At 38.4% G+C, this 12,820-nt stretch overlaps 1 protein-coding gene across 1 annotated transcript in view; it reads right to left on the minus strand.

Annotated features, from left to right (window-relative positions):
• Positions 1–12,820, minus strand: part of TOP1 (topoisomerase (DNA) I) — a 142,727-nt gene that overhangs the window by 58,918 nt on the left and 70,989 nt on the right. The window contains exons 4-7 of the mRNA XM_006839294.1: positions 9,920–10,043; positions 8,721–8,776; positions 5,582–5,677; positions 2,785–2,860 (exon numbers count right to left, since the gene is read on the minus strand). Coding sequence (XP_006839357.1) covers positions 2,785–2,860; positions 5,582–5,677; positions 8,721–8,776; positions 9,920–10,043 — 352 coding nt within the window. The remainder of the gene's footprint in view (positions 1–2,784; positions 2,861–5,581; positions 5,678–8,720; positions 8,777–9,919; positions 10,044–12,820) is intronic.

The following is a 12,820-nucleotide window of genomic DNA, read 5'->3' on the forward strand; positions in this document are numbered from 1 at the left end:
AAAAACAAATATAGAAAAGCAGAGTTGGAAAGAACTTTTATTGACAATTTCATTTTACCTTTTCAGGTTACCATCAAGCAAACTTTGAAATGGGTTTTGTCACTGGCTCCAAGGTCACCTAGCTGAGAGCCCAACTTTACAGGAAACATAACTGAATGTGACTCATGGGAATGACTGGGATAGATAAGCATTCTAAGACTACATGGGAGGATAGCAATCAAGAAAGGAATAACATGGTCCATAAGCAAATGACCTTTGAGAGACAGGAGGAAGGAGAAAGGTTACAACACCATACACATTTTTAAGCATGCATAAGAATATATGGAGAAGGTACTAGAGGACCATGGTAAGTAAGATGTTTACTATTTATGCTGAAACACACCACAGGAAAGAGAAATGTTTTTTGTTAAGAGATTCTTTTAGCAGCTTCTGAACAGGAATGCAGATGGTCCCACAGTATGTTTTCAAGCTTCAAAATGGGAAAATCAGTCACTGAGAGACTTCAGAACAATTCCCAGAAACAAGGAAAAAAAATCCACACCACAGCCAGCGAGAACGAGGTTCAATGACTGAGGCTGCCATCTGGGGTCCCTGCCACAGTAAAACTGTGTTAATTCACAGGGTCTTTCAGTCTGCATTTTCCTTTTCCGAAAGGAGAGAGTTACTAAATACAATAAAAAATAAAGTGAACCATTTTTTTATTTTTCCTCTAAAAAAATTTAATGGCTATTACTAACCTACTAAAGAGCAGAGGTTACAAATCAGGGAGCTAATCTCAGGGTCAGCAGTTCAAAATTACCAGTTGTTTCATGGGAAAAAGATGAGACTTTCTGCTCCCGTAAAGATGTAAAACCTCGGAAACCCTATACAGAGTTGCTATGAGTCGGAAACGACTCCACGGCACATAACAACAACTAACCTACTACCACCAAAAGTCTCCTGGTGTGGTGCTGTAGGATAAGAGCTTGACCACAAAGTCGTTTTGAAGCACAAGGTTGGCAGTTCAAACTCATCAGCCTCTCCTTAGGAATCCTATACAGGGTCACTATGGGTCAGAACCAACTTGACAACACTTAACAACAACAACAAACCTCTTTCAAATTCAGAGAAGAGATATTATCTTACATAAATGTAATATAAGGGCAACATACGAAATGTGGCGAACTAAAGTTGGTTCTTATTAATTTGGATTTCTGCCAAGTACAGGCCTTGTTGTTAGGTGCTGTTGAATTGTTTCCAACTCAGTGGTATAGTTATAGTTGTATATGTACAACAGAACGAATCACTGCCCCTGCCCCATCCTGTGCCATCTCCATAATAGTTGCTATGTTTGAGCCCACTGTCACAGCCATGGTGTCAATGCAACTCAAACTCAAGGCCTTCTTCTACCTCTTTTTTGCTGACCCTCTCCCAAACATGATATTTTTCTCCAGAGACTGGTCTATCCTGATAACATGTCCAAAGTGCACAGAGACAAAGTCGTACTATCCTTGCTTCTAAGGAGGTTTCTAACTTGTTGTCAAAAACTACAGTTCTTTAAAAACAGGACCTGGTCATCTCGGTGTGCTGACTAGCTCTGGAGGTAGACTGCATGGGTTCTAATTCTGGCTTTACCACTTAGTATCTGTGTGGATGCAGGCAACAGATTCAACCAGTCAATGCCTCAGTTTTTACATCTGTAAAATGGGGATTAAAATAGTGATTATTTTTTTCTTAGGGTTGTTTGTAAAGAGTAAAGGATACATATTAAATGTTTAGAATAGTGGTTAGCATATAGTATGTGCCTATCACATTTTACTATTAATATTATTCTTACTACTACAGACTCGATTCCCCTGGTTATCTTTACTGCTGGTATTTCAAGCCCTTCATTTTATACTTGTGAATCCATTTTGCCAAAGTCAGTTGCTAACCTCAAAGACGGCACCCACTCAGCTCCTTCTTCACTTAGGAGTGTATGAACTTCTGACTGTTTTCTTTCATTCCCTGCTAATAACTCTTCAGTGTAAGAAATAGAAGTGTCGCAAGGAAGAACTATATTATTCTACTTTAAACCTACTTTTATAAGCATCAGATAGAATCCTCGGAAAACTAATTTAAAAGAAATGAAATTTTTCAAAAGATCCTAAGCCAGAAGAAAGAAGACAGAGTGTGTATGATTCAGAGAGAGAAGACAGCATTTGCTTCGAAGAGCTCGGATATACAAAGAACTCGTCTGGAAAAGAAACAGAGGAGGCCAGTGTGGCTAGAACAAGATGAGCTAGAAAACAGAAGCACATCATGAACAGAGGTGTGCAGGGGCCAGGTCAGGACGAAGTGTGGTAAGCAGCTTGGATTTTAACCTATGTCTAAGAGGGATGGGTAGTCAAAGTGAGTGGTCAGTGAGCTTTGTTTAGATTGTAAAGAGCACTAAGAAACAATCTTAAGGAAAAGTCTTCAGGGTCACAAGTCAAAATGTGGTTTCTTGTAACCATTTTCCCTGTACCTATGAAGACGGCACTACCTATGCAGAAACGCCTCAGTTGTAGTGAGAGTGCACGAATTTTTTAGTCCAGAAGGCTGAGAGAAAAGAGAGATGGCTGACTGTGACTCATTGCAGGCACTTAACTTTGGAAACTCGAAGAGAGCTTAAACTATAGTGCCACAGCCCTCACTTTCAGTCAGAGTTCTTTCTCAGTGTCACAAATACAATAATCATAAAATTCTTAAAACGTATTTTCCTTGAAAAATTGTTTTATGGAACACTCCCACTTCCAAATAACGGGCCTGTGTTTCTTTACTAACCTCTTCTTCTTCTACTTTTCGTTTCTTCTCTTTCTTTGTATCTTCAGTTTTAATTTTCTTAGGTTTGTAATCAGCACTAGAAAGGGGGACATGAATATGCAGTTAAAACAGTTGTGACTCAGTTCTCACCCACAGGATTAGGATCTTCAAATTCTTGGAAGACTCTCCAAGGCTTGGCTGGGCATCCTACTCTCAAGGGCAACAGGAGTGGAGAAAGTAAATGACATGAAGACTAGACCAAGGCCAACAGTTACAACCATCTCTAGAGCAAACCAAACTTTACACGAAACCGTGTCCTAGAAAGGAAGTGGAATGGAGGGATATACATACAAATAAGCATTACAAGAGATGGCTGTCTGGGAATCAAATGCATAGAGAAGGAGGGCTACCACAAATAATAACTGGCTGGGAAAGAGAATAAAACCATTCTGAACTGGAAAAATACAAATGAAAATACACTGAGTATTTTTCCCGCCTTCCTTTCACCATAAATTCTTTGAAGACTCCTAGAGTATATAAGCTATGTAAGAAAATAATGACTAGAATCTAATCTTACTGACTGGAACTGGAAAAGAGGTTCATGTAAGCCTCAAATAACTTTTATTAAAGAGCAATTTTATTACTTCTGTAAACTGAAATTTCACTTAGAATATGTTGACAGGTAGTTTGTGGGAGAAATTACTTTAGCAGTGAAACGTTCTTGGTGGTAGGCTGGGATGAACTTAAAGTAGTAGCTTAATTTAAATATCCTTCATGAATCTGAAATAATAAATATGTTTCACCTTTTTAACAATATACTTTTTAAAATGCATATATAAGGATTTTAAGGGAGCATTGAAAAGTTTGTGGAAAACTATTACCTTTTAAGTTCCATTTTTCCATAAATGCTTGCAATTCCCTCATATATTTTTCATTTTTAAGTCTCAGTTTACCTACTAATTTGCTTAGGAAGCCCCACTTTTCATAATGCAATTCTAAGAGAAATAAGCCATTTTGCCTATTAATCACAAATTCCAAACAAATAAAGGTCAACATATAACAGTTTTTCTATGGAGCGTAGAGATATCCATCACGTTGTTGCTATTAACTGTCATTGAATCGGTACCAACTCATAGCGACCCTATGCACAACAGAACAAAACACTGCCTGGTTTTGTGCCAACTTCACAATTTTTCCTACGTCTGACACCACTGCTGCTGCCACTATGCCAATCCATCTCATTGGGGGTCTTTCTCTTTTTCTCCAACCCTCCACTCTATCAAACATGATATCCTTCTCCAGTGACTGGTCCCTCCAGATATGTCCGAAGTACAAGAGACGAAGTCTGACCATCCGGGCTTCAAAGGGCACTCTAGTTGTACTTCTTCCAACACAACTGTTTGTTCTTTTGGCAGTCCATGGTATTTTTAATACTCTTCACCTACACCATACTCAAATGCACTGACTGTTCTATTGTCTTCCTTATTCACTGTCCAGCTTTCACATGCATATGAAATTACTGAAAATGCCATGGCTTGGGTCAAGCTCACCATAGTCCTCACACTAATCTTTGCTCTTCAACACACTTTAAAAAGAGGTCTTGTGCAGCAGATTTACCTAATGAAATGCATCACTTGATTTCTTAGCTACTGCTTCCATGACTGTTGATGGTTGATCTGAGCAAAATGGAGTCTTTGTGACAACTGCAATCTTCTCTCCATTTATATGGATGTTGCTTATTGGTCCACTGGTGAGGATTTTTATTTTCTTTACATTGAGATGCAATCCATACTGAAAGCTGTGGACTTTTATCTTCACCAACAAGTATTTTAAGTCCTCTTCACTTTCCACAAGCAAGGTTGTATCATCTGAGAATTGCAGGTTGTTAATGAGTCTTCCTACATTCCTGATGCCATGTTTTACTTCGTATATCCAGTTTCTCATATTATTTGATCAGCAGATCGTGTAAGTATGGTGAAAGAATACAACCCTGGCACACAACTTTTCCTAATTTTAAACCATTCGGTGTTCCCTTGTTCAGTTTGAACAACTGCCTCTTGATCTATGTACAGGTTCCTCATGAGCACAATTAACTGTTCCAGAATACCCATTCTTCACCATGTTGTCCATAGTTGGTCATGATTCACACAATCAAAAGCCATTGCACAAGTAAACATCTTTCTCTGGTATTCTTCTCTGCTTTCAGCTAAGATCCATCTGATGTCAGCAATGATATCCCTTGTTCCATATTCCTCTTCTGAATCTGTCTTGAACCTCTAGAAGTTCTCTGTCAATATATGGTTACAGCCATTTTTGTATTATCCTTAGTAAAACTTTACTCACATGGGATATCAATGATGTTGTCTGATGATTTCCGCATTCCCCTGGGTCACCTCTCCTTGGAATGGGAACAAATACAGAGCTCTCCCAGTCAGGTGGCCAGGTAGTTGTCTTCCAAATCTCTTGGCATAGATGAGTGAGTGCCTCCACTGCTGCCTCAGTTTGTTGAAATATTTCAATATGTATTATTCTGTCTATTTGCGGTTCCTTGTTCTTTGCCAATGCTTCATTGCACCTTGGACTTCTTCCTTCAGTATCATTGGCTCTGCATCCTATGATACCTCTTCAAATAGATGAACACTGACCATTTCTTTTTGGTACAGTGACTCTGTATATTCCTTTTGTCTTCTTTTGATGCTTCTGCATCATTCAATATTTTACCTATGGAATTCTTCAATATTGTTAAATCGAGTCATATACATCGTATTTATTCTTTGAACATCCTGTCTCAAAAGTCAATATAATAAGTAATACTCACTCGTCCTCATCTCGTGGTCTTTTCAATGTCTTTATGTCATCTTTGGGAGGAACAAAATAGCCATCATCTTCTGGTTCATCTTTAATTCGTGGTGGACTAGAGAGAAAAAAACTGCTTAGTCACTAAAGACTGAAAGAATAATCTATATGGCATTACATAAGACACAGTGAGACTAAGTCATCCTACTAAGCAGCAACTAATAAATGAATAATGTATTCTAAAGGTTTTCCACGAGGACCTTTAGATTCTCACTGAATTTTCACTACAACCCTATAATGTAAGTAATATTGTCCCCACTTTCTAGATAAAGGGGTACTCAATCAAGATTTGTGCAGAGGATGCCTATACCATGTCATCTTAGCTCCTTTTCACAGCACAACTTAACATCAACAGAAAAAGATTTGCATGTTCCTTGCCTTACATGAGGGGTCTATTACGGATCTAATCACACAAATAACCTTAACTGATTATTCTCAGACCTGAGAAGCTAAAATACAGCATTGAAGAATGAAAAATTGTTTCCCAAACTTGGTGCCTTAAGGTTCTAAAAAAATTTGGCACCTATGTATTACATACACAGTTATATGAGATTAAAAAAAATAATAATGAAGCTGACAAAAGAAGGGCACATATTAGATAAGAGGCCCAAACAAACCGAAGTCATTTGAAGTCAAATCTACACATAGTTCAACTTCCTATTTAGGTTTACTCAGCTTTATTCACTTTATGCCTCTTCAGTATTTTTTGTTAAGATTTGGTAATGCTCTGTTAGGCAACTAGCTTGAACCAAATCAGGGAAGGAAGAAGAAAAATATAATAAGCCTAACAGAGCCAACAATGGCACCACCTTCTCAGAATGTGCCCTGGCCTGGCACATCTCTACAGAATCTCACAGCTTGCATATCCTAAAGCACTCCAAAAACAGGCTAGCCTGGCTCTCAACCATCTCTGAAAGGGTCCAAAGGCTAAATAGACAGATCCAGCAGTCAAGGATATTCAGTATATTCATGGGCTTTCAGAAGCTGGCAATTCCCTCTTTGAAATCAAAACAAGCATATGGGATCCCCTAGTGAATGTTTCAAGAGATTATTAGCTTTCCTCTCCTATTTAACAAACTTGTACATTTGTTTCTCCTCCTGCCCCACACTCTGAAACCACTGATGTGTCCACATGCCAGTAAAACTTTCCAAATGCTTATAGAAATACTTCTTTTACAATTACTAACTAGCTAAGTAAATGCTAGATCTTATTACTGGTCATAGAGCCCTGACTGGTGTGGCACTGTAGGATAAGCACAGCAAGTCAGAACTGACGCAAGGAAAAAAAAAAGGCACTTAACAACAACTGTCACAGGAGAAGTAAAAACATGTGTGAAGGGTTACTAGGCCTGAAGGAAGCAAGTCATAAAACAATGCACCAGAAAATTGCATTCCAGAGAAGCGTCTGGATTCTCTACAAAGACACACAAGAAAGCCAGCAAGCTGACCAGAAAAATGAATACTGAGGGTGTGTTCCTAATCTAACCCAGAAAGTCTAGAATTGAGTCCAGGGTTATTACCAAGTTTGCAGAGCCTGTCCATTTTAATTTAACAGTAGTTTAATAAAAGTCCTAGGTAATCTTTTATGTTAGCTGCCCTATGCCACAGTCACTTTACTACATCTGAATTCCTAGGGTAGCTTATAGCTCTAACATTTGCTGGGTTTTTTCATTCTGCATTTCCTAGAACAATTATAAAACATGCCTGAAGAGGGCACTTGGTTCTCCTTGTCTAAAGGATCAGGGTAGATGGTGTAAGTTTTTAAACTCTTCTAAAATGAAACTAAAAGTTGAAAGTTTTAAGGAAGCACAGCTTTCAAAATACTTTGTACAAATCAATAATAATAAATCCATCCTGTCATTCAATGGAGTGAAGATGTGATTGCAAACTTAAAAAGGATTTTAAAACAAGCGGAGACCTTAAAGACTTACTTTAGGGAGCCTGACGCTAATGAGGAAAACAAACTAAGGGCAGACAGCATAGGAAGAGTTACCGCTCTATACTCATTCCTAAAATGTGAGTCAAATACCACACTTTTTAGGCAAATGATGCAACTGCTATATGCTGTTTTGCAAACCGCACAATGCCTTCATGTGCTAGTTCCCTATGTGGGCAAGTTATTTATGTAGGCTCGTTATTTGTGGAAAAACATGGTTAAGTTTTTATATGTGAATCTCAGAACACTACTAAGGAGAAATTCCAAATAGTGGATTATCAGAAAACTACAATTTGAAAATAAATCCAGTTCAACAACTCCATCTGAAGCTCAGGTGACATAACATCTGTAACATTATTAACTACACATACAAATCTATGATGAACTAGAGGTGTGTGCAAGTTAAAAACTGACTGCACAGCCTAGCCTCCTAACTCACCTCTCAAAAACCCTAAATCTAAGTTTAAATCTCTTCCTGCAAACAGGCAAACCCAGAGACAGAAAGCAGATTAGTGGATGACAGGGACTGAGGGAAGGAGAGAAATGGTGAATGAATGCTAATGGGTATGGAGTTTCTTTTTGGGTGATGAAAATGTTCTGGAATTAGATCGTGACAAGGGTGCACAACCTTGTGAATATACACTAAAAACTGCACTTTTTTTTTTTAAATGTTTTATTTTGAGTTATATGATAGTTCACATGAAAGAACTTTAGTTTTACATTCATTCCATCATATATCATTTCATTGCCATGGTTCCAATCCCCTCCATGCATCATCTTCCGACCAAAGGGGATATCCTAGAAACCCATCTTCTACCCTTCCCCCTACCCCCCTCAAGTCTTCAGCCCACATTTTTAAGGAGGGTTTTATGATAAATATATTTATCTCATATTTAAAGTATCTGTTCCCATCAACTTTCTGCACTCAGATTAATCTCCTGGAAAGTGTAATGATCAGTGCCGTATAAGTACTTCAGAAATGGTAAATTAGCTTAGATACAGTCCTTTCACTACCAACTCCCATGGCAGTCAGGTAGTCAAGCCAGCTGTGTTTTACGAAAACTCAAGTCAACAGCACAAAGTGGGCAGCTGGCCTGCTGGGCAGAGAGAGAGAGAGAGAGAGAGAGAGAGAGAGAGAGAAGCCAACAGAGCAGAGAAATCTTACCTTGAGAAGCCGTTTTCCTTCTCTTTCTTTATTTTTGCATCCCCAGAAGCTCTAATCTAAAAGGTAAGACATCAATAATTAATTAGGAACTTAAAAGATTGAAATCTTAAAAGTCGCTAATATTTGTGAATTTATAGCTTTAACTCTTGGGACATCTTGATCCCAGGTTGGCTATTGAGAGCAAAAATGAATGGGTAAACCAAAAGCACTTGCCATTTTCCCAAGACTAGACCCCTGAAATATCTTCAGAGTATATACTGGCAACTTTTCCCTTCAAAATTTTTACCTTTAAATGATGGTGGGTCCCTTTCCCGCTATAAATTTACTCCACCTCCCAAGAATTCACCACTGGCAGTATAAAGAGGAAACAAACAAACAAAAAGGAATAGTCTATTGCTTACTGCCTTCTCTGATTCTGGCAAGGGTATACTCAAATTCTCCCTCTCCTTCGAGACTTGTTAGAAAACTCTATCTTTCAAAAATCTTCAAACATACACACAGGGACACACACACACAAACACATAAAAGAGTATCACTGGAAGGATGCAAAAGATAATTGAAAAAGATGGAGGGCAGTGATTCAAGAATAAAAAGGAGATGCATTTTTTCCACTATATTCCCTATTGCATACTGTCCAAATTCAACAAGTATTAGAAATACTGGTTTTAAAAATTAAAAGTTGTTTTGTTGTTGTTTTAATTTAAAGCTCTGCATGAAGTAGTTCATTCCCATCCAGGAGAGCTCAAGATAAGCTTAGTCGCTTTGAGAAGCTAGCCACGAAGGCCATTGGCTGCATGACCAAATTTTTACTCAGGAAGAACCTGCAACCACCAAAAAAAGACCATCATGGCATTAGGTCTTCTCCCATTAACAGCATTCTCCTCCTCTATCAAAAAAAAAAAATAGCCATTTCTAGAAACCCTACACCCTCTTCATTTTATCTGATTGCCAAATAAAACAATGATATGGATAGATTTGGTTCTACGAGAAAAGGGATGGTAAGGGACTTGGTTTTCATAGATTAAGACGACAGCTTATTCTAAGTCTCCTGATGGAAACCTTTTCATTTAAAAGCCAACAAATCTTACTTTAAATAAAATTACTATACTATGAAGATATTGTTATTACCTGGTTTTAAAAGTAAACAAAATTAAAACCATATCTCATATCTCTTCCTTCACCACTGGAAAGTTCTGTACCTTTTCTTCCTTTCGTTTTTCCTTGTCTCTGTCTTTGTGTTTATCTTTATGCTTTTCTGAGCTTCCATCTTTGTGTTTGGTTTTCTCCTTCTCTTTGTGTTTCTTTTCAGAATCTTTATGTTCACTGTGGAAAAAAAAAAAAAAAGACACAAAGAGTTAGACCAAAGAAGGGGCCACAGAGGTTCATTTTATAAGATTAACTTACAAGATACCCTAAGATAACATGAACCATGGAAAGTTACAATGCTTTCAATAAACAATGCTGATGGAAGGTTCAAGTAGACCCTCTCTCAGCTAAGTCTAAATTTCTTTATCTTGTTTGATGCTTTTATTTTTGCAAAGGAACCCAACAGAGAAACAGTCATTCTAAACATACCAGAACATGTTTTTAAAGTGACTAAGCATGCACAGCAAGCTCACTGCACTTTCATAGTATTCTACCAGCAAAAAAGTATAAGCTGAGGAAGAGTGGGGTGTATATATATGTGTGTGTATGTGTGTGTGTGTGTATAGCCCACAAATATATAAGAGTTTGAAAGAGGATATTTGATATTTGTACATGGGTAACCACAGGGAGAAAACAAAACAACTGTTGTTGCATGAAGGGGATTGCAATCACTGAGATGAAACAAAATGCATGATTTTTTGAATGTAAAAACTGATGATCTTGTCTATAAACATTAGCTCAATTCATAACGAAAAAAAAAAGCACTAAGCAGAAATTACAAGTTAATTTCCAGTAGTGAAAACACTGGATTTTTCTTCAGTGTACTCGGGGCAAGTAGTTGAGGGACGGTGCTCATCCCACCAACCAATATATTCTTGCAGGTTAGCAGGAGAGTTCAAATCACGTGCCATGAAATGGGGAGGGAAGTGTCTACCACAGATGTGGACCTGTTGACTAAGCCCAGCTCCTGACAGCAAGGAGTTCTTGCCTTTCTCACCATACTGTATGCCCCATCTTTTGCACTTGCCACCTTCAGCACCAAAAGAGATTTTTACAAGCAATGCTTGCTTCTAAAGTCATTTGACGAGCCTACTTGGCTACACTGGAAGTCAACAGGGGAGAAACAAATGATGGTGGACAGCAACTGCTGTCAGACAGCTCTATTCACAAAAGCAGCAGCAACTCAAGAGAGAAGTTTGGGTCATAAACAAACCAACTAGAAATCTAGCCAGGAGAACAGGACAAAACCTACACACAAACTAACATCCTCTTGTTTACACACTCTTCCTTCCATACTGCTCATTGGTGGTTGTTTATATACACCACACATTTAAGTATCAAATTTACAGACGGAAACTCTCATTTCTCCAGCATCTAAATGACACTGGTGAGACAGGAAGCTTGCTGAGGTTGCAAGTGATTCTCCAAGGATTTGCAGGTATGTCACTGTAGACACTTGGTTTTGATGTTGTTGTTGTTGTTATGTGCCATGGAGTCAGTTCCGACTCAGCGACCCTGTACAGGGTTTCTAAGGCTGTAAATCTTTACAGGAGCAGAAAGCCTCATCTTTCTTCTGCGGAACAGCTGGTAGTTTTGAACTGCTGTCCTTGAGGTTGGCAGCCTGATTCATAACCACTGCAGTACCAGAGCTCCTTATACCAACAAAAATCCTGAACTTAATATTTCATTATACAAGCACAGTAGTTTTACATTTAAATGTACAAGGAATTAATGGTCACTTACAAAAGCTTTTGTCTAAGAGCAAATATTGTAGAAAAACTACATCCATATTATTGGTGGATGAATATGCTCTTATCCCTAAGTATGGGAGTGCAGGAGGGAGATGACGCTAGCTGTCTGCTTCCATACCAACCCACAGTGTGAAACCATACACAAGATTGCTATGAGCTGAAATCAACTCGATGGCAGTGGGTTTGGTTTGGGTAGGGGTAGGAGTGAATCATTCTAAACAAGTCTTATGCCTGACGTTTTCACAGGTATTGTTTCATTCAAACCTCACAACATATCTGTGAGATAGTTTTCTCCAAGTTCAGCGTACCTTCCACTACAGAGATAAGCATTATATTTCTACTAAGTTGGCAATTACCACTTAAGGGACTGGTGTTACAGACAAATGCATGGTCAAGTCTGAGATATGCTACAGAACATTAAATTTTATTTGACCATCAAGCAGAAACTTTCTAGAATAGAGATCTTGGATGTCTGAAATGACAAAATTGTAAATGGCTGGCTGACTCGGGGATCTAGTAAGTTCAGGACTAACCCATATTCCTGTATGTTCCACCCTTCACTCTGACTCTTCCCCATGAAAGCAATTCTTAGATCTACAGTGTGTTTTACTAGGAAACAGGTTTTTTGGTGGTCGCAGTATGGGCACCTCTGATTTTCAGCTTTGCTGTTCATTATCATACCAGACAGACATCAGGGAAGACAAGAGAAGAAAAGATGTTAATAAATAATAGCAAGGCAGTGTGACTGTACCCAGGCTACTCTAAGAATGCCGCCCCCCGCCCCAAATCAGTAATAGTTCCACTGCTTACAAATCAGAGGGAAATATAGTCAAGAAATTCAAAGTTCCTTCTAAAGTTAGTAGCTCCTTTGTATATCTTAATCACAAAGACCATAATTACATGAAATTATGAATCTAACTTTCCAAAGAAAACTGTCTCCTCTGTACTCTCAACTGTTCTCTACCCCTAACTGTTCAGACGCTAGAGACCAGGTTTGGATTTTTATGCTAGCTCAGCTCAGATAATTCACTGTTAAGAACAGATTGTGATACAAAACATTCCACTTAGAGTTATCAGCACTTTACATTTATAGGGTCCAATCATTAGGTCTCTGAACACAATGTTAGCAACATTTCTACTTATCAGGTGCTGTTCTGCTCCTGCCTCAAGGAATAAGGAGCCTCACCCCTCATTTGGAATTCT

Source organism: Chrysochloris asiatica, unplaced genomic scaffold (genome assembly GCF_000296735.1).
Source record: "Chrysochloris asiatica unplaced genomic scaffold, ChrAsi1.0 scaffold00023, whole genome shotgun sequence".
Lineage (NCBI taxonomy): Eukaryota > Metazoa > Chordata > Mammalia > Afrosoricida > Chrysochloridae > Chrysochloris > Chrysochloris asiatica.